The sequence below is a fragment of the Suncus etruscus genome, chromosome 15 (genome assembly GCF_024139225.1).
Source record: "Suncus etruscus isolate mSunEtr1 chromosome 15, mSunEtr1.pri.cur, whole genome shotgun sequence".
Classification (NCBI taxonomy): Eukaryota; Metazoa; Chordata; class Mammalia; order Eulipotyphla; family Soricidae; genus Suncus; species Suncus etruscus.
Genome location: NC_064862.1, coordinates 34973080 through 35000197, shown reverse-complemented (window position 1 = coordinate 35000197; position 27118 = coordinate 34973080). Strand labels below are relative to the sequence as shown.

Below are 27118 nucleotides of genomic sequence, written 5' to 3'. Positions count from 1 at the left end.
CAAAACCCAGCATCCCATATGGTCCCCTGAGCCTGCCAGGAGCGATTTTTGAGCATAGAGCCAGGAGTAACCCCTGAACACTGCCGGGTGTGACCCAAAAACAAAACAACCAAAAAAGAATCTTTCTCAAGCAGGTGGAATCAAGGATGTAAACAGCAGAACTCTCTGCTCTAAAATACTCCATACCTGTTTGTATCTCTTCTTCTGAGCATATTGCAGCCATGATTCCATACACTTACGCAGCAATGTTATTCTGAAATAAAACAGAACACCAAGGTACAACAATTTCCACCTCAGGTTTTAGGCCTATTTTTCCCCCTGTATTTTTTTTTAATTGTCTTGTTTATGAAGATGGATCTGGATATAGGTAAATTTTAAAAGAACTGTAGGAGTTCACTAGTTCCATTGTAGGAGAAAGAAATAAGAACCTAACATCCAACAAGAAAAACCATCCTTTAATTTGAACTATTGGCTTGAATTATTGGCTTGGCTACCAAAACAAGGGAGAGATAAGAGAGTTGGGGCGTACTGGGCAGTACTCAGGGCTTACTCCTAGTTACTCAGGCTTACTCCTGATTACTCACACTTACTCCTAGGGTGAACTCAGGGATCACATCTGGTGGAGTTCAAGGGACATATGTAGAGCTGGAGATAGAATCTGGGTCAGCTGCATGCAAGGCAAGCTATACTGTCTCTCCAGCCCTTATCTACATATTCTGATAGCTTCCTTCTTATTTATTTATTTATTTATTGGTTTGGGGGCCTGATGGTATTCAGGATTACTCCTGGTTATGTGCTCAGGAATCACTCCTGTTAAGCTTGGGGGAACATTTGGGATGCCAGGGATTAAACCCTGGTCAGCAGTATGCAAAGCAAATGCCCTACCTACGATACTATCGCTCTGGCCCCTCTGATAGCTTTCTGACATAACTTTTTTTTTGGGGGGGGGGGCAACACCCGACGTTGCTCAGGGGTTACGCCTGGCTGTCTGCTCAGAAATAGCTCCTGGCAGGCACGGGGGACCATGTGGGACACCGGGATTCGAACCAACCACCTTTGGTCCTGGATCGGCTGCTTGCAAGGCAAACACCACTGTGCTATCTCTCCGGGCCCTCTGACATAACTTTTAAGAATCCAAGTATGAGTCCAGAGCAATAACATAGAGGGTAGGATATTTGACTTGCAGCTAACCTAGTTTCAATTCCCAGCATCCCATATGGTCCCCCAAACTGCCAGGGGTTATTTCTGAGTGCAGAGCCAGGAGTTAACCCTGTGCACAGCTGGGTGAGACCCAAAGACCAAGAAAGGAAACCAAATACGTGGGCAGGAGACAGACAGTGTTGCATGCAGCCAAGAGAGGAAGGGATAGTGAACATTTCTGGCATGAAGAAAGTGAATAACAATTATTACTTTTTATTTTGTTTTGGGGCTACACCTGATGATATTGAGGGGCTATTCTAGTCTCAGTGCTTTGGATCATCCTTGGTGCTACTCGAGTACCATGCGGTGTTAGGAATTGAACATGGGTCTCCTGAAAATCATGTACTCAATCACTGAGCTATGTCTCTGACTCAATAGTTATCTCCTTTTTTTCTTTTTTTTTTTTTTTTTGGGGGGGTCACACCCGGCAGCGCTCAGGGGTTACTCCTGCTTTATGCTCAGAAATCGCCCCTGGCAGGCACAGGGGACCATATGGGATGCCCGGATTCGAACTACTGTCCTTCTGCATGAAAGGCAAATGCCTTACCTCCATGCTATCTCTCTGGCCCCAATAGTTATCTCTTTATTGTTTCTTTTTCTTTTTTTCCTTTTTTGGCCACACCCAGGATGTGCTCACAGATTCCCTGGTTTGGGGGGACCATATAGAGTTCTGGAGATTGAACCCATGTTAGTTGCATACAAGGCAAGCACCAGCCTGCTGTAACATCTCTCTGGACCCACCAATGGTTATTTCCAAAGAGAAAGACTAAGGGATCAAAGAGAAGAATTAGGTCGCTTTTATTTTTCACTTCATATTTTCCTTTCTATAGTAATGAGCTTTCCTCATGGGCTTGAGGTACTTGTGTTTACTTATTTTGGTTTGGGGACTACACTCTGTGGTGGTCTGGTGCTACCTGCAACTGGTACTCAGAGGCAGTATCAAGGGATCATGAAGCACCAAGAACTGAACCTACAAGGTTTATGCTTCAGCCCACTGAGCTATTTCCCTGGCCTCTTGTAATGTTTTCTTTGTTTTTTGGTTTTTGGGCCACACCTGGCAGCACTAACATATACTCCTGGCTGTGCACCAGAAATCACTCCAGGCAGGTTTGGGGGACTATATGGGATACTGGGATCAAACCTGGGTCAGCCATGTACAAGGCAGCTATCACTTGCTGTGCTATCACTGTAGCCCCTAATTCAATTATTTGATTCTAAAAACTGAAGGCACATTTTCTGTATCCTTCAAGAAGAAGCACAAATACCCAATGTCCAGACTTTCCTTTGTAACACCATCAAGTGCATACATTTTTTCTTAATTTTGGGGTCATACCAGCAGCGCTCAGGGGTTACTCCTGGCTCTGCACTCAGAAATTGCTCCTGGCAGGCACGGGGGACCATGCCAGGAACTGAACTGGGGTAGTACAAATGCCCTACTACTGTGCTATGGTTCCGGGCCCCAAGTGCATGAATTTTAAGGCAAGAACATCTTCAATGCACAAAAGAACTGAAAGAATGAGTTGGAGTCACATATCCCAAACTATAGCTGCCCCATGACCTTCTTCTACCTCCCACCTCATCATCCAAAAGAAGAACATAAGCTATAGGACCACTGTCTTATAGCTCAGCAGGCCTTTTCAAATGTGCCACCGTAACATATAAGGTTAAGTCGGGGCCGGAGAGATAGCATGGAGGTAAGGCGTTTTCCTTTCATGCAGGAGGTCATTGGTTCGAATCCCGGTGCCCCATATGGTCCCCTGTGCCTGCCAGGAGCAATTTCTGAGCCTGGAACCAGAAATAACCCCTGAGCACTGCCGGGTGTGACACAAAAAAAAAAACAAAAAAAAAAAAGAAAATTTGGGGGCCGGGCGGTGGCGCTGGAGGTAAGGTGCCTGCCTTACCTGCGCTAGCCTAGGAGACGGACCGCGGTTCGATCCCCCGGCGTCCCATATGGTCCCCCAAGCCAGGAGCGACTTCTGAGTGTATAGCCAGGAGTAACCCCTGAGCGTTACCGGGTGTGGCCCAAAAAAACCAAAAAAAAAAAAAAAAAAAAAAAAAAAGGTTAAGTCATCACTCCAGGAGAAGAGAAAGACAGACATGTATGTTTGACCAGATTTCCTACCTGTAGTGGTCCCAAGCAGCAGTCAGTAAGGAAAGCTGCTCTCTTTCCTCCTTCTGTTCCATTCGAGACTGCCACAGGTTCCAGAAACTACGCAGCAACTAAAGCAAAATGGGAAATAAATGGAAGTTCATTAAACTAGAAGGCAAAACTCTCTATCTCTTAATTAGCAAATCCTTACTCCAAAAGAATAACTTACTACATGTACCTACAAAGCAGAAATTAACTCAATCTACAATTGTCGAACAAACAAGTCTCTAAAATAATTACATCCTAGTTATACTTCAAAGCTATTCTGAGACAACATAAAAGGTTAAAAGAAAAATCCAGTCTAGACTATAAGAATCTAATAAAAAAGGGGGGCTGGAGAGATAGCATAGAGGTAAGGTGTTTGCCTTTCATGCAAAAGGACGATGGTTCAAATCCCAGCATTCCATATAGTCCCCCGTGCCTGCCAGGGGTGACTTCTGAGCATAGAGCCAGGAGTAACCCCTGAGTGCTGCCGGGTGTGACCCCAAAACCAACAATAATAATAATAATAATAATAATAATAATAATAATAATAATAAACTATTCCTGGAACCAGAGAGACAGTACAGTGGATGCAGTTGACCTAGTTTCAATACCCAGCATCCCATATGGTCCCCTGAATATTGACAGGAGTGATTTCTGAGCATAGGGACAGAAGTAAACCCTGAGCATTGCTGGGTGTGGTCAAAACAAAACAACACAGATTGAGGGAAAAAAAGAACAGAAAGATTAAAAACTATTCCTACCTGGCCTCATAAATGACAATCTCATTTTTTTTATTGCCCACCAAAGACAATATTATTTTTAATAGCTTGAAATTAAACTGACCTTATCACCAACCAATAGTTTATGATGTAGCCATGTCAGATAAAGTGTTTGGCTTCAGGGACTAGAGCAGAGTACAACAGGTAAGGCACTGCCTTGCACACTTCCAAGCCGGGTTTGATTCCCAGACTCTCAGATGGTTCCCCAACCCCCACTAGGAGTGATCCCTGAGCAAAGAATCAGAAGTACACCCTAAGTACCATTGGGTGTGGGTCTCCCTCACCCACAAAAAATTGTTTTACTTCTATCTAATTCCTTCGGGGGATTCAATCTAAGTCCTAGAGCTACCTTCTAGTTTATATAAACTGCACTGAGAAAGCAAAGTTAAATCAAAAAGAAATAAACAATGAAGAAATAGACAAATGAAGGCTCTGAACCACTGCACAAAGTAACTGGCCTTTTCTTTCCAAAAGTCAGTCATTTAAAACAAAAGTATACACTATGTTAATCAAAATAGACTAGTCATTGAAAGGCAAATAGTACAGAGGTAACTAGGGAAGACAGAAAGAGAAGGGATGTTTCTGAGGGGCTGGAGGTAAAGAGAGGCAGTTTAATGAATATACAGTTTCGGTTTTGCAAGAGAGAAAAGGAGATGGGCAGGAGTTGCACAATAATGTCAATGTACGTAAGACTACTGAACTGTGAACTTAAGTTTAGTTCTGATGATGAATTTTATGAGTACCTGATCACAACTGAAAAATAAAAAATTAAAAAAGAGCAAAAGTGGGGGCCGGAGAGGTAGCATGGAGGTAAGGCGTTTGCCTGCATGCAGAAGGTTGGTAGTTCGAATCCCAGCATCCCATATGGTCCCCCGAGCCTGCCAGGAGCGATTTCTGAACACAGAGCCAGGAGTAACCCCTGAAGCCCTGAGCGCTGCCGGGTGTGACCCAAAAACCAAAAAAATAAAAATAAAAGAGCAGAATTGTGTGTGGGAGGAGTTGGTTATTAGGAACCTCAAAGACATACCCCTCAGTGAATTCTAGCTTGAAAAGCAACAGCTATAGAAATACGTTGTTGGCAACTGTGGAAATAAAAAACAAACGGGGCTCTAAATATTTTAAAAATCACTGCTCATTTTGTTGGGATAGTGATAGTGTCATAGGAAAAAGTTACTTGGGGATTCATACTAAAATGTTAACATGTAGTATCATGACATCTGTGATCTATTTTGTGGGTTTTTTTGTTTGTTTGTTTTTTGGTTTTTGGGTCACACCCAGCAGCACTCAGGGGTTATTCCTGGTTCTACGCTCAGAAATTGCTCCAGGCAGGCGTGGGGAACCATATGGGATGCCAAGTTTTGAACTACCATCCTTCTGCATGTGAGGCAAATGCCTTACCTCTATGCTATCTCTCCGGCCCCTATTTTGTGTTTTTTGTTTTATTTTGTTTTGGGCCACACCTGGTGGTGCTCAGGGGTTACTCCTGGCCCCGCCCTCGGAAAATGCTCCAGGCAGGCTTGGGGAATCATATGGGGTGCCGGGGATCTAACTGGTCTGTCCTGGGTCAGCTGAATGCAAGGCCAATGCCCTACCAGTGTGTTACTGTTCCGGCCCCTGTGATTTATTCTGAAATGATTCTTCTGACAATGAATCAAGGGGCTGGAGTGATAGCACAGCAGATAGGGTGTTGGCCTTTCATGCGGCCAACCCAGGTTCAACCCATGGCTTTGTGCTCAGGGATCACTCCTGGTACTTGGGAACAGTATGTGATGCTGGAGATCAAATCCAAGTCTGTAGCAAAGCAAGCACTCTGTCTCTCTGACCTTATTCTGATCATATTCTTGATTTCTGGTTTGTGTGTTTCTTTGGTGGTCATACTGTTAGTGCATGGGAGTCACTCCTGGTGGCGCTCTGCACAGTGTTGGCAATAAAATCTGGGGTTCCTGAATGCAAGTCATGAGCTCCAGTCCTGTGAATCATCTCCTTGGCCCTTCATCCTATTTTTTATTTGTTTGTTTTTTGTTTCTGTGGTCAGAGGCTATTCCTGGTTCTATGTTCAGGGATGTACCGGCAGTGCTTGGGGATGAGATGTGGTGACAGAAATTTGAACTGGGATCCATCATGTGCCAGGCAAGTGCCTTATCTCCTGAACTATCTCTCTAATACCTCTCACTCAATTCTTTATAGTACTTTACATAGCATGTCCTTTTTGATACATTCAAACATGCCATAATTAGACACAAACATGCTCCTGTGCCAATAAGGAGGATTTAGAATTAGAACATTGCTTTCTTAACTCCCAGGTTTAAAATAAATAAATAGACATCCACTTTAAACATAACCAAAAACTCCTAAATTGCAAGGCTTAAAGTGCATTCTGTAGGTCAAGGCTGAAATCTTGACATCTGAGTCAACAGCAATATTTACCCTTTTTTGCCTGATGTTTGGTTTACAACAAGCTTTACTCAGGTCTTACTCTTTGTTCTTTGTCCCAGATCACTCTTGCAGGGCTCAGGGGACCATATGGGATGCTGGAGATCAAACCTGAGTAGGTCACATGCAAGACAAGAATCTTGCTGAACTATCCTTCTTTTTGCGGGGAGGGGGTCATACCCAGTGGTGCTCAGTGGTTACTCCTGGCTCTGCACTCAGAAGTCATTCCTGGCAGGCATGGGGGACCATAGGAGATGCGGGATTCAAACTATCGTCTGTTCAAATCAGCTGCATGCAAGATAAATACACTACCACTGTGCTATCTCTCCAGTCCTGAACTTCTGACCCCTAGCAATCATATATTTTTTAATCGAATTAAGCAAGAGTTTTTCTGCTTATTAATGAAAATGGAACTAAGGTTTAAACATCTAAAAGTTGGGCCCGGAGAGATAGCACAGCTGTGTTTGCCTTGCAAGCAGCCGATCCAGGACCAAAGGTGGTTGGTTCGAATCCCGGTGTCCCATATGGTCCCCCGTGCCTGCCAGGAGCTATTTCTGAGCAGACAGCCAGGAGTAACCCCTGAGCACCGCCGGGTGTGACCCAAAAAAAAAAAAAAAAAACATCTAAAAGTCTGAACAAATTTCTGAGTATAATTGTTAAGAATGGCTAGAGGGGGGCTGGAGAGAAAGCATAGCAGTAGGGCATTTGCCTTGCATGTAGTCAATTCTAGGACAGATGATGGTTCAAATCCCCACATCCCATATGGTCCCCTGAACCTGCTAGGAGCAATTTCTGAGCACAGAGCCAAAAATGGCTCCTGAGCACTGCTGGGTATGACCCCCTCCCCCCCAAAAAAAAGAATGGCTAGAGGGGAACTGGAAAGATAACATGGCTGACTGGCTGACAGAGGTTCTATCCCCAGCATCCCATATGGTCCCCTGAGGCTGTCAGGAGTAATTTCTGAGCACAAAGCCAGGATGCAGCTTACCCTCCAAAAAAGAAAGAATGGCTGAAGCTCTAGTACAGAATTGAGGCATTTGTCTTGACCACATCAGATCACAATTCAGTGTGCAACACATGTAGTCCCCTGAGCACCAAGATTAATCCCTGAGTACAGAGCCCAAAATAAGCCCTGAGCACGGGCAATCATGGCCCAAAGCCTCCCTCCCCCAAAGAATGACCCTCAGAAGAGTTGCCCTGCAAGCGATGGCCCTCACCGAGATGTCCTGCTGCCGGCGAGCAAGATTCCTTCTTACACGCTGGCGATGAGCATGAGCCACATTGTCTTTTATGGCTCGAAAGCAAAAGCGCTGTGGAAAGAAAAAGGACCAAGTGCTTAAAATCAGTAGAGTGTAAGAATTAAAGTAGACAGTGGCAGACAATCATACCAGGAGGCAAGCTTGACCGTGGCTGTTCACTGCCACTCCTGCACCCTCAATCGTTTCTCTGCTTTGAGATTCAGTGAGAAGACTGAGACAAGCCAGCCCGTGCAGCAGCACTGAACAATGCTAACTAGTCCACAAAAGGGACAAAGGCTGTCACCCCCATCTCTAGCAAGTGGAGAGTGGTCACCTACAGCAGAACTGCCAATACTGGTGAAAACATGGACTTTGGGGCTGGAGAGATAGCACAGCAGTAAGGCCTTAGGTGCAGAAAGTCGGTGGTTCAAATCCCGGCATCCCATATGGTCCCCGGAGCCTGCAGGAATGATTTCTGAGCATGGAGCCAGAAGTAACCCCTGAGCACTGCCGGGTGTGACCAAAAAAAAAAAAAAAAAGAAACCATGGACTTTGGGGCCAGAGCAATAATATGCTGCTTGCACCACTAGAAGTAATCCCTGAGTGCAGAGTGATTCCTGAGCGCCTTAGGGAAGGCCCCAAAACAAAAGAAAAAAAGAAACATCAACTTTGCCTCTAGGTAGCAAGGCTTTTGCTGATGCTACTATGCGTGTTTTACATTGGCTCCTTCATGAGTGGGGGGGCAGGGTTCAGGGAAGGAGAGATCAAGTGTGTACATGTGTGTTTGTGTCTGTTTGTGTGTGTGTGCATGTATCAGGAAGGAGAAAATGTATGTGTGCGTGAGAGATTTTGATAGACCTGACTCAAGCTCTAAATGTTTCACACGTGCCATAAGCCAAGTCCATTCCTTTATGAGTTGGCCCTGAGTTTCCCAAGACAAAAGTAGAGATCGGCTGGACCAGACAGATAGCATGGAGGTAGGGCATTTGCCTTGCATGTAGAAGGACAGTGGTTTGAATCCTGGCATCCCATATGGTCTACCCAGCCTGCCAGGAGCGATTTCTGAGTGTAGAGCCAGGAGTAACCCTTGATCACTGCCAGTGTGACCCCAAAACCAAAATCATAAAAAAAAAAAAAAGTAGAGATCAGGGGTTCTATGTTGTGTCAGGAGACTCCTAAAAAGTGTCTGAAGTGTCAGAAGGCCACCCAGCATGGCAAGGACAGAGGAGAGCTGGTGTGGATCAGGTATTGAGCCACCACCCCTTAACCCCTACATGGATCTTATACTTTAACCCAGTTTACATTCTCAGCGTCTTTACTAAAATCGACTCCACAGACCAGGCTCCCACCATTCAAAAGGAGGAAACCATGCAGAAAACAAGGCTCCTTTCAGCTGCAACCCCTAAGCTAACTTGAGGCATTTAAAAAGCATGGGGTGGGGCTAGGTTGACCCACGGAGGATGCCTGAGTCAAGCTGACCAGCTTACCAGCAAGCTTCGCCTATGGTGCTCTTCTGCCACCTGGATCTGAGTGGCTTCTTCTGTATACAGCAGCCCATCTGCCAGAGAATTAAGGGCTCTCCTCTCAACAAGGTTCCCCACACACAGGGCGCCTGCCCACCTGCTTCCGGCTGATGTCCCAGCCAAGTGTAGACAAAGGGAAACCATGTTGTTTAGGTAACAGCTGGCTTCACCTCTCTGCCTGTGTCAGAGTTGGTGGGAAAGACTAAGAAATCGAGACCAAATGCCATCAATAATCAGTAAACATTTCAAAATTATCCTATCCTTTGTGTGTGTGTGTGTGTGTGTGTGTGTGTGTGTGTGTGTGTGGCTGTTTTATGTTTGTGGAAAGTAATACTTATCCATGCTTGGGGGTTACTCCCTGTGTTGCTCAGGGGATAATGTAGGGCTAGGGATCAAACCTGAAGCTCCAACATGCAAAACATATGCTCCTGGGAGTTAACCCAGGGGTAGGGTGCTTGCCTTGCACACCTGGTTCAATCCCTGGCACACTATAAAGTCTTCTAAGCCCTGATAACAAATGATCCCTGAGCATAAAATCAGGAGTAAGTCCTGAGCATTTCTGGGTGAACACAAAAACAAAACAAAACAACAACTCCCCCTCAAAAAAAAAAAAAAAAAGATGCTCCACTCATTTGTGCTATGTCCTAGACCTATGCTAAAACTATGCTCTGTTTTTGATTTTTACTACTATAATGACAGGTAGTGGCAGATTCTCAGACTTAACTAGGATGCTTACCAAGGTTACAGGCTTGTTTGTTGGTTGGGGGGGGTCACATCTGGCTGTGTTCAGAGTTTACTTTTGGCTTTGAGCTCAGGGACCACTCCTGGCAGAATTCAGGGTGTCTTTTGGGATATTGGGGATTAAACCCACCAGGTTGGCCACATGCAAGAAATGTGCTCAACTCACTGTACTATCTTCCCGGCTCAAGGGTCATACCTGTAACTGTGGTGCTCTTGGAATACTTTTGTTTGCAGCATTCACTGTAGGTTGCACACTTCGCTGTGGCATTTTGGGGACTACATATATCAATTACCAGGCTCCATTCAGAATACTGGGGACTGAACTCAAGTCCAATGCCTGCAAAATGGGTGTTCTACCACTGAGCTATTTGTAGGCCATAATCGTATCTTTAGAAGCAAATCCTGCTCCTTCATCTGAATTCTGAATTTTGGCCAATTTGATCAGACATTGGAGCTAAATATGTTGAAAGTTATTTTCAGACCTTTTCTCTACCCACTCCTTCCATCTCAGTTGCCAAGTCCATCTGTTTTCTTGAAATCCTCCTATTCGCTGTCCCTGCACCCAGTACCCTGCAATCTCCATCTGATTTGTCCCCCACACACATGTATGAGAACCTCCTTACTAACCTGGACTCTCTATCATGTGACTCTTCCCCCTGAACTAGTTTCATTCTTGTAATCTAGATTTATCTTTTCTAATTTTGACTTGCTTTTCTTTTAGGAGCCACACCCGATGATGAACATAGGCTATTTCTGCTTAACAACTCCTATTCAAGGGGACACTCCCTGCAGTGCTCAGAGGACCATATGATGCCAAGGCTTGAATCTGGGAGTGCCACATGGAAAGCACATGCTCCAGCTTTTTGACATCATCCTGGTCCCAGATGAATCCTTTCTAACATGTTGCACCTCTTCTCTTCACAAAGCCTCTCAGGGGCTCCCCTAGGCCCCAGGATAAAATCCCAACTCCTGACCACTTCAACCAGAGGTCGACAGTTATTCTCAAGCTTGCAGCACTATCATGATCCTACTATCATCCACACCCCCCATGACTTACATAGCTGCTTTTCCTGTCATTCCTCTGACCAGAAGAACCCTCTCCAACTACTCTGATGGAAGAAAATGTCATCTTCTAAGATTTGCATTCAATTCAAAAGGCCCTTTCTCCACTGAGACACGCAGTAGTTCTTGAAATAGGCATTGCTATGATCACACTTACCAAACCATACCGTAATAAACAGGTTCATGCTTATTTTCTATACATAATTCAAACATTGGGGGCCGGTGAGGTGGCACTAGAGGTAAGGTGTCTGCCTTGCAAGCGCTAGCCAAGGAAGGACTGCAGTTCAATCCCCCGGCGTCCCATATGGTCCCCCCAAGCCAGGGGCAATTTCTGAGTGCTTAGCCAGGAGTAACCCTTGAGCATCAAATGGGTGTGGGCCCCCCCCTCCAAAAAAATAATTCAAACCATTGAATTACTATTAAATCTCTTGAGCTTCCCTAAATCCCAGAACTAAGGCAGGAGTTTAACACTGACAAAGAGTTCAATAAGCACTGTGTGGGTGAATATCCATGGCAGGTTAAACCCTTGTCCCTGGCTAAGGTAAGAGATAGAAATTAAGAACAAGTGCATTGGGGGCTGGAATAATAGTACTGTAGGTAGAGCACTTGCCTTGCATGCAGTAAACCCAGGTTCTATTCCTGACTCCAATATGGTTCTCCAAGCCCTGCTAGGAGTGAGCCTTGAGCACAGTGTCTGGCTTAAGTTCTTTTTGTTTTTGTTTTTGGGTCACCCCGGCAGCGCTCAGGGGTTATTCCTGGCTCTATGCTCAGAAATCGCTCCTGACAGCCTCAGGGGACCATATAGAATGCTGGGATTTGAACCAGTGTCCTTCTGCAGACAAGGCAAATGCCCTACCTCCATGCTATTTCACCAGCCCCGAGCCTGGCTTAAGTTCTGAGCACAGACAGATGTGCTCACAAACCAACCAACTAGCCAACCATATATACACTGGAGTCTCAGGCCTGGGACTCAAACCTCCTGGCCTGGCTAATGACTCACTCTGCCTTTGAATTTACTCAGCTGTCCCCAAACCTCAGTTTGCTTATCTCTAAAATAGAAAAAGCAGTGCTTTCTCCACAGAGATGTTATTAGGAATAAGGAGTTAGTGCAGAATGTCTGCACAGAGTAAAAGTTCACTAAATGGGAGCTAGGATAATGATAATAAAGCTGTCAAGAGACAAATGACTGTGGCTACTTCCACTACCTACTTCACAGAGAAAAGCAATGACATGGTAACACATACTTGAGTCAATGGGATTACTTCTTTGGTGAGGGAGTTTGGGAGAGGAGAAGGAGCTGCAATTAATTATGGTGGAACAAATAGCAATACTAATGCTTTTCTAAGCAGAGTGGTGGATACATAGGTGTTATTATTAGAACTTACAATACATATATATAGCAAATATGCTCTTTTGTTTGAATATTACCAAATTTTAAAAAATTTTGTTTTTAATTTTGGAGTCACACCCAGTGGTGCTCAGGGATTCCTACTAGCTCTGCACTCAGAAATCTCTCCTGGTAGGGCTCAGGGGACAATATAGAGGTGTCAGGACTCAAGCCTGGATCAGCTGTGGGTAAGATAAGTATCCTAGCCCCCGTATAGTATTACTCTGAACTCACAAAAAAAAAAAAAAAAAAAAAAAACCTTGGAATTATTTCTGTTTCCAAATAAAATTTTTGTTTGTTTATTTTGGGGCCATCCCCAGCTATATACTGTGCTCAGTAATCACTCTTGGCAGGCTCAGGGAATCAGTGGGGAGCTGGGGATTGAATCTGGGTGAGCTGTGTGCAAGGCAAGCCCTTTATCTGCTGTGCTACCTTTCTGGTCCTCTATCCCTACTCCAATTATTGCTTTGTTTTGTTTTGGGGCCATAACCCTGGCAATGCTCAGGTTATTTCTGGTGGTATTCAGGGGACCATATGTGATGCCAGGGAGTAAACCCAAGTCAGCCACGTAGGACGTTTGACTAAGTTTGATCCTCGGCATCCCACATGGTCTCCTGAGTCTACCAAGAGTGATTTCTAAGCACAGAGCCAGGAGTAGCCAGGAGTGCCACCAGGTACGGCCACTCTACTCCCAAATCTTAAACAAAAAAAAAAATCACTAAAGATCAATCAAGTTTCAAATTGTTCAGTAGTAATTTTTGTTGTTGTTGTTGTTGTTGTTGTTTTGGGCCACACCCGGCAGTGCTCAGGCATTACTCCTGGCTCAGAAATAGCTCCTGGAGAGATAGCATGGAGGTAAGGCATTTGCCTTTCATGCAGAAAGTCAGTGGTTTGAATCCTCGTATCCCGTATGGTCCCCTGTGCCTGCCAGGGGTGATTTCTGAGCATAGAGCCAGGTGTAACCCCTGAGCACTGCCTGGTGTGACCCCAAAAACCAAAAACCAAAAACAAAAAAAAAAAGAAATCACTCCTGGCAGGCATGGGGGACCATATGGGATGCTGGAATTCGAGCCAATCACCTTAGGTCCTGCATTGGCTGCTTGCAAGGCAAACGCCGCTGTGCTATCTCTCCGGACCCCTCAGTAGTGATTTTTGTTTCTCATAATTTTATAGGCTTATAGGCCGCTGAGCTTTTGTTGCATGTGTGTGGGTCCATGCACGTGTGGGCGTGTTTATGTGTGACTCAAAAGGATACAGTGTTTCCAGTGAGAAAAAGCCCTTCGAAGCTTCATCTTCCTGGCCAGTTCCTCTACCAGAGTACGGTGGGCATATAAGCTCTTCTTCCGCTCCCAGGCCCACTGCCAATCACAGAATTGTTTCTGGAGCACCGTGACATGGTGGAATCGCTCAGCCATCTCTGCAACAGAAAATCATCTACGTGCAGTCCCAAAGACAGTTGATGAGCTGGAAGCATCTTCAAAACAAGGTGAGTTCCATGTTGGCAGATAATGGGATTCAAGGTTCCTCTCAACAAACCATGAGAATAAAACTCCTTTAGACCAGGAGGTTAGTAGATATTCCTTATTTACATTCTCTTTTCACCTAAGCTGTGCTCAGAAACCACTCCTGGCAGTGCTCAGGGACCATATATTGTGCCAGGATTCAAACCAAGGTCTTACTAACTAAACTATATCTCTAGCTCCTTGCTTTTGCCTCTACTTTTGTATTATTACTTCTGATCTCCTGAAAGCAGCAAATTTCTATACTACTGTATATAATGATCACAGGTAAGTTTTTTTATGTTTGCTTTTTGTTTTGGATCACACAGGTGGTGCTCAGGAGTTACTCCTGACTCTGAGTTAAGAAATTGTTCTTGGCAGGCTTGGGGGACCATATGGGATGCTAGGGATCCAATCCGGGTTTGTCCCAGGTTGTCCGCATGCAAGGCAAATACCCTATCATTGTGCTATCGCTCCGGCCCCACAGATTGTTGGGGTTTTTTCCTCGGGTCACACCCATCAGTGTTCAGGGCTTACTCATGACTCTGTGCTCAAGGATCACTCCTGATGGGGGCTGACTATATGGGGTACTGAAGATCATACCCAGGTCAACTGGATACCAGACAAGTGCCTACCCACTGTAATCTTGCTCCAGCCCTAATTACACTATGAATAGCATAATCTAGACTCCACTAAATAAAATATGTAGAAGTCCAGAAGAAAATTATTTAAACATAAATTTAGAATAATATACTTTCTGCCTAATCTTTCCCCCAAATTTGTGGCATCTTAATATCACCTCTTTCCCAAAAAAAGATTAGCTCACTGGTGCTTATCTATTAGAGCAGAAATTGTGTCCTGACCCTTCCTCTTCCTGCTCACCCTTCCACTGTCTCTTCACTCTGCGAATCTGCAGATATTTTAGCCAAGCCTTCATGGATTTCCACTTTTGCCACTGCTGATGGTGTTTTACTGCAGAGATCATCTTCCGCCGCTCCTTCTGGACAAGACACAGCTGTTCCTGCCACTGTGACCAAACCTGAAAATCAGAGAAGAGACCCTGAACAATGGAGAGGCACTAAAACAGAGAGAGTTCTGGGCTTGTTTGTTTATTTTTTTTTTTTTTTTTTTTGGTTTTTGGGCCACACCCGTTTGACGCTCAGGGGTTACTCCTGGCTATATGCTCAGAAATCGCCCCTGGCTTGGGTGGACCATATGGGACGCCGGGGGATCGAACCGAGGTCCTTCCTTGGCTAGCGCTTGCAAGGCAGACACCTTACCTCCAGCGCCACCTACCCGGCCCCTGTTTATTTTTTAAAAAAGAAGGCCGTTGGTGCTGGAACGGTGGCACAAGCGGTAGGGCATTTGCCTTGCAAGCAGCTGACCTAGGATGGACCACAGTTCTATCCCTGTGTCCCATATGGTCCCCCAAGTCAGGAGCAATTTCTGAGCACATAGCCAGGAGTAACCCCTGAGCGTCAACAGGTGTGCCCCCAAAATAAAGAGGGGCAAGTAAATATAGCAGATTTGATTCTTGGCATTCAACAGGGTCCCCTAAGCTCTGCTAGGAAGGACCCCATAGCCAACAGTCAGGAGTAAGACCTGAGCACCTTTTTTTTTTTTTTTTGGTTTTTTGGTTTTTGGGCCACACACGGCGGTGCTCAGGGGTTACACCTGGTTATCTGCTCAGAAATAGCTCCTGGCAGGCACGAGGGACCATATGGGACATCGGGATTCGAACCAACCACCTTAGGTCCTGGATCAGCTGCTTGCAAGGCAAACAACGCTGTGCTATCTCTCCGGGCCCGAGACCTGAGCACCTTTAGGTGTGTCCCAAACAACAAGTTATTTAAACAAACAAACCAAATAAACCAGGATTTGCCCTCCTATAGAACTTGAGTTCTATCCTTTGTTTTCCTATCTCCTAAAATAAGCTATTTTCTAATTTCTCTTCTCCAAGGTAGGTTTTCTTTTTGCTAGTTATAATTTTGCTTTCTGGAGGCCACACTTAGTTTTTCTCAAGGCTTAATCGTGGCTCTACATTCAGGCATTACTCCTGGCAGGCTTAGGGGACCCATATGGGGTTCCAGAAATTGAATCTGGTTAGCCACAGGCAAGGCAAGCACCCTGTATTATCACCCAGGGCCCCATCTGTGGTTTTTTTTTTTTTTTTTTAATTTCTGGTTTTTGAGTCACACCTGATGATGCTTAGAGCTTACGCTGGCTCAATGCTCAAAAATTAGTCCTAGCAGTGCTCAGGGGATCATCAGGGATGCTGGGATCAAATGTGGGTTGACTACATGCAAAGTAAACACCCTACCTGCTGACTATCACACTGGTCCCCCAACTCATGATTCATAATTCCTTTGTTTTCAGGCCACACCCAGCAATGTTGGGAGGGGGGTACTCCCGGCTCTGCACTTAGGAATTGTTTTTTTGTTTTGTTTTGTTTTGTTTTTTGGGTCACACCCAGCAGTGCTCAGGAGTTACTTCTGGCTCTACACTCAGAAATCGCTCCTGGCAGGCACGGGGGACCATATAGGACGCCAGGATTTGAACTACGGACCTTCTGCATGAAAGGCAAACGCCTTACCTCCATGCTATCTCTCCGGCCCCAGGAATTGCTTCTAGTAGGCTTGAGGGATCATAAGAGACGCTGGGATTGAACTCAGACAGCCATGTGCAAAGCAAGCACCCACCCTGCTATAATACCACTCTGGCCTCCATCTTGTGATTCTTTATTTTGAGGGGGGAGGGAGCCACACCCAGCAGGGCTCTGGGGTTACTCCTGGCTCAGAAATTTCTCCTGGCAGGCTCAGGGGACCATTTGAGATGCCGGGGATCGAACCTGACTCTTGGCCATTTTATGTGCAAGGCAAACGTAGGACGTTTGTGCTATCTCTCTGGCCCCATCTTGTGATTCTTTTTTTTTTTTTTTTCCATCTTATGATTCTTGACTGTTCAATCTTAAGTGTCAGCAGCTAAGAAAGTACTGTTAAGATCCTAGTGTCCAAGCAGGGCTTGTAGGTTTATAGGTTTCTCTTTAGGGTCAAATTTGAAAATAAGCTCTTGGCTCTGCACTCAGGGCTTTTCCCTGGAGTCCAAATGGGGTGCTGGGGATAGAACCAGGTGAGCCATGTGCAAGGCAAGCGCCCTCCAGCTGCATGTCCGATCACTCCAGCCTCCCAGGGCAGATGCTCTTGAACTCTCTTCCTTTCAGGCTTCCTAAAGCTGCTATTATCAGGAGCATCAGGTTATCAAGATCTCTACTTTGCTCAATCCAAAGGTCAAAATTTCAGTCCTCACCTTCCCTGGCCTGCTGGAGTATCTCAGCAATCATGCCTTCCTTTGGCTAGCTTCAGAGCTTCACTTCTTTCCTTTCTGTCCTCAAATCCCACTTCTTTACTTGGAAGCTTACATTCTATTCCCTCCTTCTCCAGCAAAACTTACTGTTTGCGTCCCCATACCCCAGTCTTCAGGCTTAAAAACTATTGGCATCCTGACATTCTCCAAATTTCTTATCTCTGACCTAGATTTGTCCTCATTTCTCCATTTCTATCTCCGAACATCCTGACATTTCCTCCTGTATTTCAAAAGGCCTGGGGGCCAGAGAGATAGTACAGGGGGCGAAGGCACTTGCTTTGCATGTGGTCAACTTATTACCAGCACTATATATGGTCCCCTGAACAAAGCCAGAAGATACCCCTGAGCATTCGACTCTCAAAAATGAAAAAGAAAAAGGAAAAAAGAAGGCCTTTTGGGGCCAGAGTGATAGCAAGTAGGGTGCTTGCTTTGCACGCAACCTGGGTTCAATCCCCAGCATCCCATTTAGTCCCCTGAACCTGTCAGAGGACTAATAAACAAAAACCCTTTAAGGTCCTGACACCTCCACAAAGAATAAAAATAAAAGGCCTTTGGGGAAGGGGAGATGGCTCAAGTGGCAGAGTACATGTGCCAGATAAGCACAGGTGGTAGTCACCTAGCACTGAACAGCCGGTATGGCTTCTATTTAAAAAATAAATCTTGGGACCAGAGCAATAGCACAGTGGTAGAGCATGTGTCTAACCCTGGACGAAGTCAGGTTAGATTCCCGGTATCCCGTATTTGTCTCCCAAGTCTGCCAGGAGCAATTTTTGAGCACAGAGCCAGGAGTAACCCCTGAAGACTGCCGGGTGTGGCCCAAAAATTAAAAAACAAAACAAAAAAAAACTTTATTTAATAAATAAAATCCTGTAGACGGAGCGATAGCACAGAGGTAAGAGCTTTGCCTGCACATGGCTGACCCCAGTTCAAGCCTTGGCATTCAATATGGTTCCCCAGCTTGCCAGGAGCCATTTCTGAGTGCAGAGTCAAGAGTAATCCCTGAGCACCACTGGGTGTGGCCCCCAAACAAAAAGAAATCCCACAAATCTGCTTCTGCTTCCTCTATCCTTTTTAGTAAATAGCAATGCCATTATTCCAGTTGGGTTTTTTGTTTTGTTTTCAGCACACCCAGCTGTGCTCAGGAATCACTCCTGATTGGACTCAGGGGACCATAATCAGTAATGGGGAAAGAACCTGGGTTGTCTGTGTGCAAGGCAATCCCTAGTACTATTGCTTCAGCCTCTAGTTGCTTTGTTTCTATTTTTGGTTTTGGGGCCACAAGCTGTGGTTTATTCCTGGCTCTGTGCACAGGGATCACTACAGGCAGGCTCAAGGAACCATAATGAGGTGCCAGGGATAAAGCCTTGGTCAGCTGTTTTCAAGGCTACCAGCCTACCTGCTGTACTATTGCAACAAACCCCTCTGGTTGCTTTTAAGTAAAAATATATGTGAGTCATCTTGAACTCTTTCTCTGACACCTTATTTTCTTATGTACCCATAGACACGTCCTGTTAAAATATCTTAAAAATTTATCTAGAAAAGTGGGCCGAAGTGGTGGCACAGCGGTAGGTCATCTATCTTTCTTGCAAGCGCTAACCTAGGACGAACCGTGGTTCGATCCCCTGTCATCCCATATGGTCCAAGCCAGGAGCGATTTCTGAGCAGATAGCCAGGAGAAACTCCTGAGCATCACCAGTGTGGCCCAAACATCTCCCCCCCACCACCAAAAAAAAAATATATGTATAGAAACGTAATTCCAGAATCTAGCACCATCTTGTTTAGTATTCTATTAGTTTTCTCCAAAATCATACTGGGAATTTTCTTTTTTTTTTTTTTTTGTTGTTGTTGTTGTTTTTTGGTGTGTTTGTTTTTGGGTCACACCTGGCAGCGCTCAGGGGATATTCCTGGCTCTATGCTCAGAAATCGCCCCTGGCAGGCACAGGGGACCATATGGGATGTTGGGATTCGAACCACCAACCTTCTGCATGAAAGGCAAACACCTTACCTCCATGCTATCTCTCTGGCCCATACTGGGAATTTTCTAAGAGTTTATTAACTACTTTCTCCGTGTTTATCCTTGATCTCTCATTGAGAGATCTATCTATTAAGCTTTTTCTCTTGTCCTTATTATTCTTTTTTGTGCCCAAACTATTCTATCTTAAACTTATCATTTGCTTTACAAAATGGCTCCTAGGGACAGAGAGATAGCATGGAGTAATGCGTTTGCCTTGAATGCAGAAGGACGGTGGTTCAAATCCCGGCATCCCATATGGTCCCCCAAGTCTGCCAGGAGCGATTTCTGAGCATAGAGCCAGGAGTAACCCCTGAGCGTTGCTGGGTGTGACCCCAAAACCAAAAAATACAAATAAAAGACTCCTAAACCCCTCTGACATATTGAAGTACCCTTTGTTTGTTAATTCTTAATTCTTCACTTTTCAGAATATTATATTCTAGATTTAGGCTATTTTTTGCACCACTCTTAAGAAAAGCTGTTTCAGAGGCCAGAGCGATGGCACAGGGCGTAAGGCGTCTTTCAGGGGGCCGGAGCAGTGGTGCAAGTGGTAGGGCATTTGCCTCACACGCCTGACCTAGGAGGGACCGCAGTTCAATCCCCTGGCGTTCTATATGGTCCCCCGAGCCAGGAGCAATTTCTGAGCACATAGCCAAGAGTAACCCCTGAGCATCACCAAGTGTGGCCCAAAAAAACAAAACAAAACAAAAAGCTGTTTCTCAAAACATCTCATTTTTCTTTTAGTGTAAAATAATAGAGACAACAACTTAGGGCCTAAGCCTTAGGCACTAGGAATATAAATGATATTCTAAGGGCCAGATCAATAGCACAGTGGGTAGGGCATCTGCCTTGCATGCAGTCAACCCGGGTTCAATCCCCAGCATCCCATTTGTTTCCCCAATTCTGCCCGGAGCGATTTCTGAGTGCAGAGCCAGGAGTAACATCTGAGCACCACTGGGTGTGGCCCAAACTCCCCCCCAAAATTTTTTTTTAATTTTTATGACTTTATTTTGAATTATTTTTTTTTTTTTTTTTTGTGGTTTTTGGGTCACACCCGGCAGTGCTCAGGGGTTATTCCTGGCTCCAGGCTCAGAAGTTGCTCCTGGCAGGCACGGGAGGACCATATATGGGACGCCGGGATTCGAACCGATGACCTCCTGCATGAGAGGCAAACGCCTTACCTCCATGCTATCTCTCCGGCCCCATTGAATTATTTTTTAATAATATCTTTATTTAAACACCTTGATTACAAACATGATTGTGGTTAGGTTTCAGTCATGTAAAGAACACCCACTCTTCACCAGTGCAACATTCCCACCACCAATGTCCCAAATCTCCCTCCACCTCACCCCCCAAAAATTTCTTTTTTTCCTTTTTTTTTTTTTTTTTTTGTGGTTTTTGGGTCACACCTGGCAGTGTTCAGGGGTTATTCCTGGCTCCAGGCTTAGAAATTGTTCCTGGCAGGCACGGGGGACCATATGGGACGCCGGGATTCAAACCGATGACCTCCTGCATGAAAGGCAAACACCTTACCTCCATGCTATCTCTTCGGCCCCCAAAAAAAATTTCTTTTTTTTTTTTGCTTTTTGGGCCATACCCGGCAGTGCTCAGAGGTTACTCCTGGCTGTCTGCTTAGAAATTCAGAAATAGCTCCTGGCAGGCACGGGGGACCATATGGGACACTGGGATTCCAACCAACCACCTTAGGTCCTGGATTGGCTGCTTGCAAGGCAAACGCCACTGTGCTATCTCTCCGGGCCCCCCAAAAAATTTCTTAACCATTCTTTTTACCTTTAGAATAATAAACCAAGAAGTCAGAGTGATAACACAATGTTAGGGCATGTGTCTTGCATGTGGCTGACTCTGGTTCAATCCCTGGTGCATCATATAAAGTAATTAATTTAGGGGGCTGAAGAGAGCACAGCAGTAGGGCATTTGCCTTGCATGCAGCCAACCCAGGAAGGATGGTGGTTTGAATCCCAGCATCCAATATGGTCTCCGAGCTTGCCAGGAGCGATTTCTGAGCAAATAGCCAGGAGTAACCCCTGAGCGTCACCAGGTGTGGCCCAAAAACCAAAAATTAATTAATTAATTAATTAATTAAAAGAATGTTCCAGTAGGAGTAAAAGAAAGAAGTAAAATATCGCATTTTATTAACTTACATTTTTTTGTTTTGTTTTGTTTTTTTGGGGTCACACTTGGCAATGCTTACTCCTGGCAGGCTCAGGGGACCATATGGGATGCCAGGATTCAAACTACTGTCCTTCAAATGCAAGGCAAACGCCCGATCTCCATGCTATCTCTCCAGCCCTTTAACTTACATTTTTGTTTGCTTGTTTTTGGTTTTTTGGAGCGGTCACACCTGGCAGCGCTCAGGGGCCACTCCTGGCTCTATGTTCAGAAATCGCTCCTGGCTGGCTCGGGGACCATATGGGATGCCGGGATTTAAACCACCATCCTTCTACATGCAAGAAAAATGCCTCCCCTCCATGCTATCTCTGCGGCCCCTTAACTTACATTTTTTTTTAATTGGAGCAGGTTGGAGCCACATCCACTGATGCTCACGACTTAATACCTGACTCCTGGTGGTGCTCAGGAGAACATTATGTCATAAAAGGGGTCAAACCAGGGCCGTCTACCTATAAATCACAGCTTAACCTCTGAAGTATCTCTCCCCAAATCCCACCATATATTGTATTTTAAAGTTGCATGAAGAAATTATTTTCTCTAGATAGTTCTTGCCAATCTATTTCAGTACATTTTAAAATTCCAGTGATTGGGGGCCAGAGTGATTGCACAGCATGAGGGTGTTTGCCTTGCAAGTGAATGACCCAGGACGGACCTGAGTTCAATCCCCTGCAACCCACATAGTCTCCTAAACCTGCCAGGAGCAATTTCTTTTCTTTTTTCTCTTTTTTTTGGGGGGGTCACACCCAGTTGTGCTCAGAGGTTATTCCTGGTTCTGCGCTCAGAAATCACTCCTGGTAGTAGGCTCAGGGGACTGTATGGGATGCCAGGATTAGAACCACCATCATCCTAGGTCATCTGCATGAAAGGCAAATGCCCTACCACTATGCTATCTCTCTGGCCCCCAGGAGCGACTTCTGAGCACAGAGCCAGGAGTAGTGCCAGGAGCACTGCCGGAAGTGACCCAAAAAACAAAAAATGTATATATAAATAAAATAAAATAAAATAAAATAAAATAAAATAAGGGGCCAGAGAGATAGCAAGGAGTTAGGGCATTTGCCTTGCATGCAGAAGGACGGTGGTTCGAATCCTGGATTCCATATGGTCCCCCGAGCCTGCCAGGAGAGATTTCTGAGGTCATAGCCAGGAGTAACCCCGAGCAGTGCCATGTGTGACCAAAAACCAAAAAACATAATAAATAAATAAATAAATAAATAAATAAATAAATAAATAAATAAATAAATAAATACATTTCCAGTGATTGAGCCGGAGAAAAGCTCAATAGGATGAATGTACACTTTACACGTTTTCAGGGCTCAACAGTTACTTATTTATCTCAGATATTGGATGGTCTCCTAAGTATGCCTTGAGTCCCTGGAGTAGAACTGGAAGTGGCTCCTGAGCATTGCTGAATGTGAAGGTAGCCCTAACACCTAGATAAATTAGTTAAATTAAACTCCACAGGAGCTGGAGTGGTGGCGCAATCGGTAAGGTAGGTGTCTGCCTTGCCCGAGCTAGCCTAGGACAGACAGTGGTTCTATCCCCCGGCATCCCCTATAGTCCCCCAGGCCAGAAACGATTTCTGAGTGTAGAGCCAGGAGTAACCCTAAGCGCTGCCCGGTATGGACACCCCCCCAAAAAAAAAAAAAAAGAAAAAAGAAAAAAGAAAAAAATATTTCCCTTTGTTTTACTTTTTTTTTTTTTTTTGAGTTATATAAAATAGTTACACGGTTCTAACATTGCAAATAAGTTCATGGGGCTGGAGAGATAATACAGCTGACCTGAGTTTGCTCTCTAACACCCCATATGGTCTCCTCTACTTTCCCAAGGGGATTCCTGAGCACAGAAACAGAAATAAGTTCTGAGCACAGCAGGTGTGGGCCACTCCCACCAAAAATAGTTTAAAATCAGTTCAGAAAGGTACTGAGTGTGATTCCACACTCTTCCCTTCCTCTCCTTCCTCTCTTACCCAAAGGACAGTAAATTGTGAACCAGAGGGGTCATTTTTAGAGGAAGGTTCATTGAAATCACTCTCAAGACAGCTTCTTGCCTCCTCTGGAGTGAGTCAAAGCCTTTACAGGGCACAGTGTACATTACCCTGTTATCTGCCTTCTCAGGACCTCCTGACTAAGTCCTTCCTACTCTCTCTCCTGCTCATCAATATGTCACTAAACATATCAAGGTCAGGAATGAGATGACTCAGTTTCATATATGTGATGGATTTCCCCTGTAGATAAAAAGTCAAATGTATTATAATAATAATTCTAGTACATTTTGTTATGGAACTGATAAATAGATTGAAAAACAGAAGAAAGAAAGAGCGGCCAAAACAATAGTCAAGAGTTTTGCAGATGGCTGACCCTGGTTTGATTCTGTAGAGCCACCAGTAAGCCTTGAGCATCACCAAGTGTGGCCCCAAAACAAAACAAAAAAAGAAGGAAAGGGCTGGAGTGATAGAACAGAGGTAGGACATTTGCCTTGCATGTGGCCAACCTGGGACAGACCTGGGTTCGACCCCCAGCATCCCATATGGTCCCCTGAGCCTGCCAGGAGCAACTTATGAGTACCAAGCTAGGAGTAACCCCTGAGCGCCAATGTGTGTGACTCCCCCCAAAAAATCTTTAACAACACAATAGGGGTAGATAATAATCTACTTACAGATAAGAAATATAGGTACAAGGAGGTCAAATAACTCATCCAAAGGCATACGTAGTAGGCAATAGAGAGAGAATTCTACCTGGGCATTGTGATTAAGGAAACTATGATCTTTCTTATCTGCTTCATAAAGTCATAATTGGAAACATATGGCATTGACGCAGGTAGACGAATGGAACTGAGAGCCTAAAATAGACCCATGACACAGTGGGTAGGGCATTTACCTTGCACACAGCCAAATTGTGTTCAATCTACTGCATCCCATGTGGTCCCAAACCAGCCAGCCAGTTGATCCTTGAGTGCAGAGCCAAAAGTAAGCACTGAGGATCACCAGGTCCAGTGGTCCTGTGGCACTGTGGCCCAAAACCACCTCCTCCCCCCAAAAACAAAAACAGATCCATGAACAAATGAAAACTTGATCTATAAAAGTTGAATTAATAATCAATGTAGAGGAGCCGGAAAGACAGGACAGCAGTAGGGTGTTTGCCTTGCACACAGCTGATCCAGGACAGATGATGGTTCAAATCCTGGCATCCCATCATCCCATATGGTCCCCCAAGCCTACTCAGGGCAAATTCTGAGTACAGGCATAACCCCTGAGCACCATAGGGTGTGGCCCAAAAACCTAAATAAATAAATAAATAAACAAATAATTCTTTTTTTAAAAAATCATAGTAGGGGCCGGAGCGGTAGCACAAGCAGTAGGGCGTTTGACTTGCATGTGCTGACCTACGACAGACATCTGTTCGATCCCTGGTGTCTCATATGGTCTCCCAAGCCAGGAGCAATTTCTTTTGTTTGTTTGTTTTTTGGTTTTGGGGCCACACCCAGCAGTGCTCAAGGGTTACTTCTGGCTGTCTGCTCAGAAGTAGCTCCTGGCAGGCATGGGGGACCATATGGGACACTGGGATTCGAACCAACCACCTTTGGTCCTGGATCGGCTGCTTGCAAGGCAAATACCTCTATGCTATCTCTCCGGGTGTTTGTTTGTTTTGATTTGGTTTTTGGGCCATACCCGTTGATGCTCAAGGGTTACTCCTGGCTATGCGCTCAGAAATGGCTCCTGGCTTGGGGGGACCATAAGAGAAGCCGGGGGATCAAACCACAGTCTGTCCTAGGCTAGGGCTTGCAAGGCAGACGCTTTACCTCTAGCACCACTGTTCCGACCCCAATCAGGAGCAATTTCTGAGTGCATAGTCAGGAGTAACCCCTGAGCATCACTGAGTGTGGCCCAAAAACAAAACAAAAAAAAAAATCATGATACCTTAGTATTTTAATGTTCGCATAACAAAATAAAATAATTTGGGAGCCAACAGTATAGCAGGTAACGTACTTGCTTGCTTTATACATAACTGACTCAGGTTCAATCTCTGGGTTCCCCCAAGACCCACAGAAGTGATCCCTGAGTGCAGAGCCAAGAGTAAGCCCTGAGAACTAACAGGTGTGGCCTCAAAGCCAAAAATGTACAAAATAGGGGCTGGAGAGATAGCACAGCAATGTTTGCCTTGCAAGCAGTCTATCCAGGTGGTTGGTTGGAATCCTGGCACCCCATATGGTCCCCCGTGCCTGCCAGGAGCTATTTCTGAGCAGATAACCAGGAGTAACCCCTGAGCAGAGCCAGGTGTGGCCCAAAAATCAAACAAACAAACAAATGTACAAAATAAAAAATAAAGTAATAACCAATAAAATTCATTAAAAATAAGATTAGTAATCAGAATTTGCAACAATGTCTACAAGTATCAATCAAAAAAGAATACCTCGTGGGCCGGAGTGGTGGTGCAAGCTTTCAGACATCTTCCTTGCACGGTTCGATTCCCCATTGTCCCATATGGTTCCCCAATCAGAAGTGATTTCTAAGCACTTAGTCAGTAGTAACCCCTGAGCGTCACCAAGTGTAGCCCAAAAACCAAAAACCAAAAACCAAAAAAAAAAAAAAAAATACCTCCAATAAAAATCTAAAACATCCTAACAGGAAAAATGTAAACAAGTTCAAAGTGAAAAAAACACAAATGACAAAAGAGAGCATGAAGAGATCCTGAGTCTCATTAGAATAAGTGAAATAGGGCCCCGAGAGATAGCACAGCGGAGTTTGCCTTGCAAGCAGTCGATCCAGGACCAAAGGTGGTTGGTTCGAATCCTGGTGTCCCATATGGTCCCCCGTGCCTGCCAGGAGCTATTTCTGCGCAGACAGCGAGTAGTAACCCCTGAGCACCGCCGGAGGTGACCCAAAAACAAAAACAAAACAAAACAAAAAAAAAAAAGAATAAGTTTAAGAAAAAATTTCCGCTTCACATCTCTCTGACTGGTGTGAATGACCAAGTTTGGCACTGAGAAATGCTGATGAACCTGCAGAGAATGAGAACTGAGCAACACTGGCCAAGTCCTAGAACAAGCAGCAATACTTCACACAAAACAGAGCTGGCGGGGCCGGAGAGATAGCGTGGAGGTAAAGCGTTTGCCTTTCATGCAGGAGGTCATCGGTTCGAATCCCGGCATCCCATATGGTCCCCCGTGCCTGCCAGGAGCAATTTCTGAGCCTGGAGCCAGGAATAACCCCTGAGCACTGCCTGGTGTGACCCAAAAAAAAAAAAAAAAAAAAAACCAAAAAAAAAAAAAAAAAACAGAGCTGGCTAGCCACTTAATTACATTTCTGGGAACCAGTCTAGAGAAACTCTGATACTTGCACAAGGATATGGTTAAGACCATTTAGCAGTGCTGCTAACCGCAAAAAAGAAGTAACCAGGGGGCTGGAGTGATAGTATCTAGGGGAGGGCCTTTGTCTTACATAAGGCTGACCTGGGTTCAACCCCAGAATCCCACATGGTCTCTGAGCTCAGAGCCAGGAGTAAGCCCTACACACTTCTGGGTTTGGATTAGCCCACTAACAAAAAAGAAGAAATCAGCAG

General features: G+C 45.0%; 2 protein-coding genes across 2 annotated transcripts in view; one reads left to right on the top strand and one right to left on the bottom strand.

Annotated features, from left to right (window-relative positions):
- PISD (phosphatidylserine decarboxylase) overlaps positions 1–27118 on the top strand; it is a 356590-nt gene that overhangs the window by 50359 nt on the left and 279113 nt on the right. The window lies entirely within an intron of this gene.
- SFI1 (SFI1 centrin binding protein) overlaps positions 1–27118 on the bottom strand; it is a gene marked incomplete at its 5' end in the record, with an annotated part of 71863 nt that overhangs the window by 32657 nt on the left and 12088 nt on the right. The window contains 6 exons of the mRNA XM_049789039.1: positions 187–253; positions 3323–3420; positions 7764–7856; positions 9272–9342; positions 13753–13914; positions 14879–15035. Coding sequence (XP_049644996.1) covers positions 187–253; positions 3323–3420; positions 7764–7856; positions 9272–9342; positions 13753–13914; positions 14879–15035 — 648 coding nt within the window. The remainder of the gene's footprint in view (positions 1–186; positions 254–3322; positions 3421–7763; positions 7857–9271; positions 9343–13752; positions 13915–14878; positions 15036–27118) is intronic.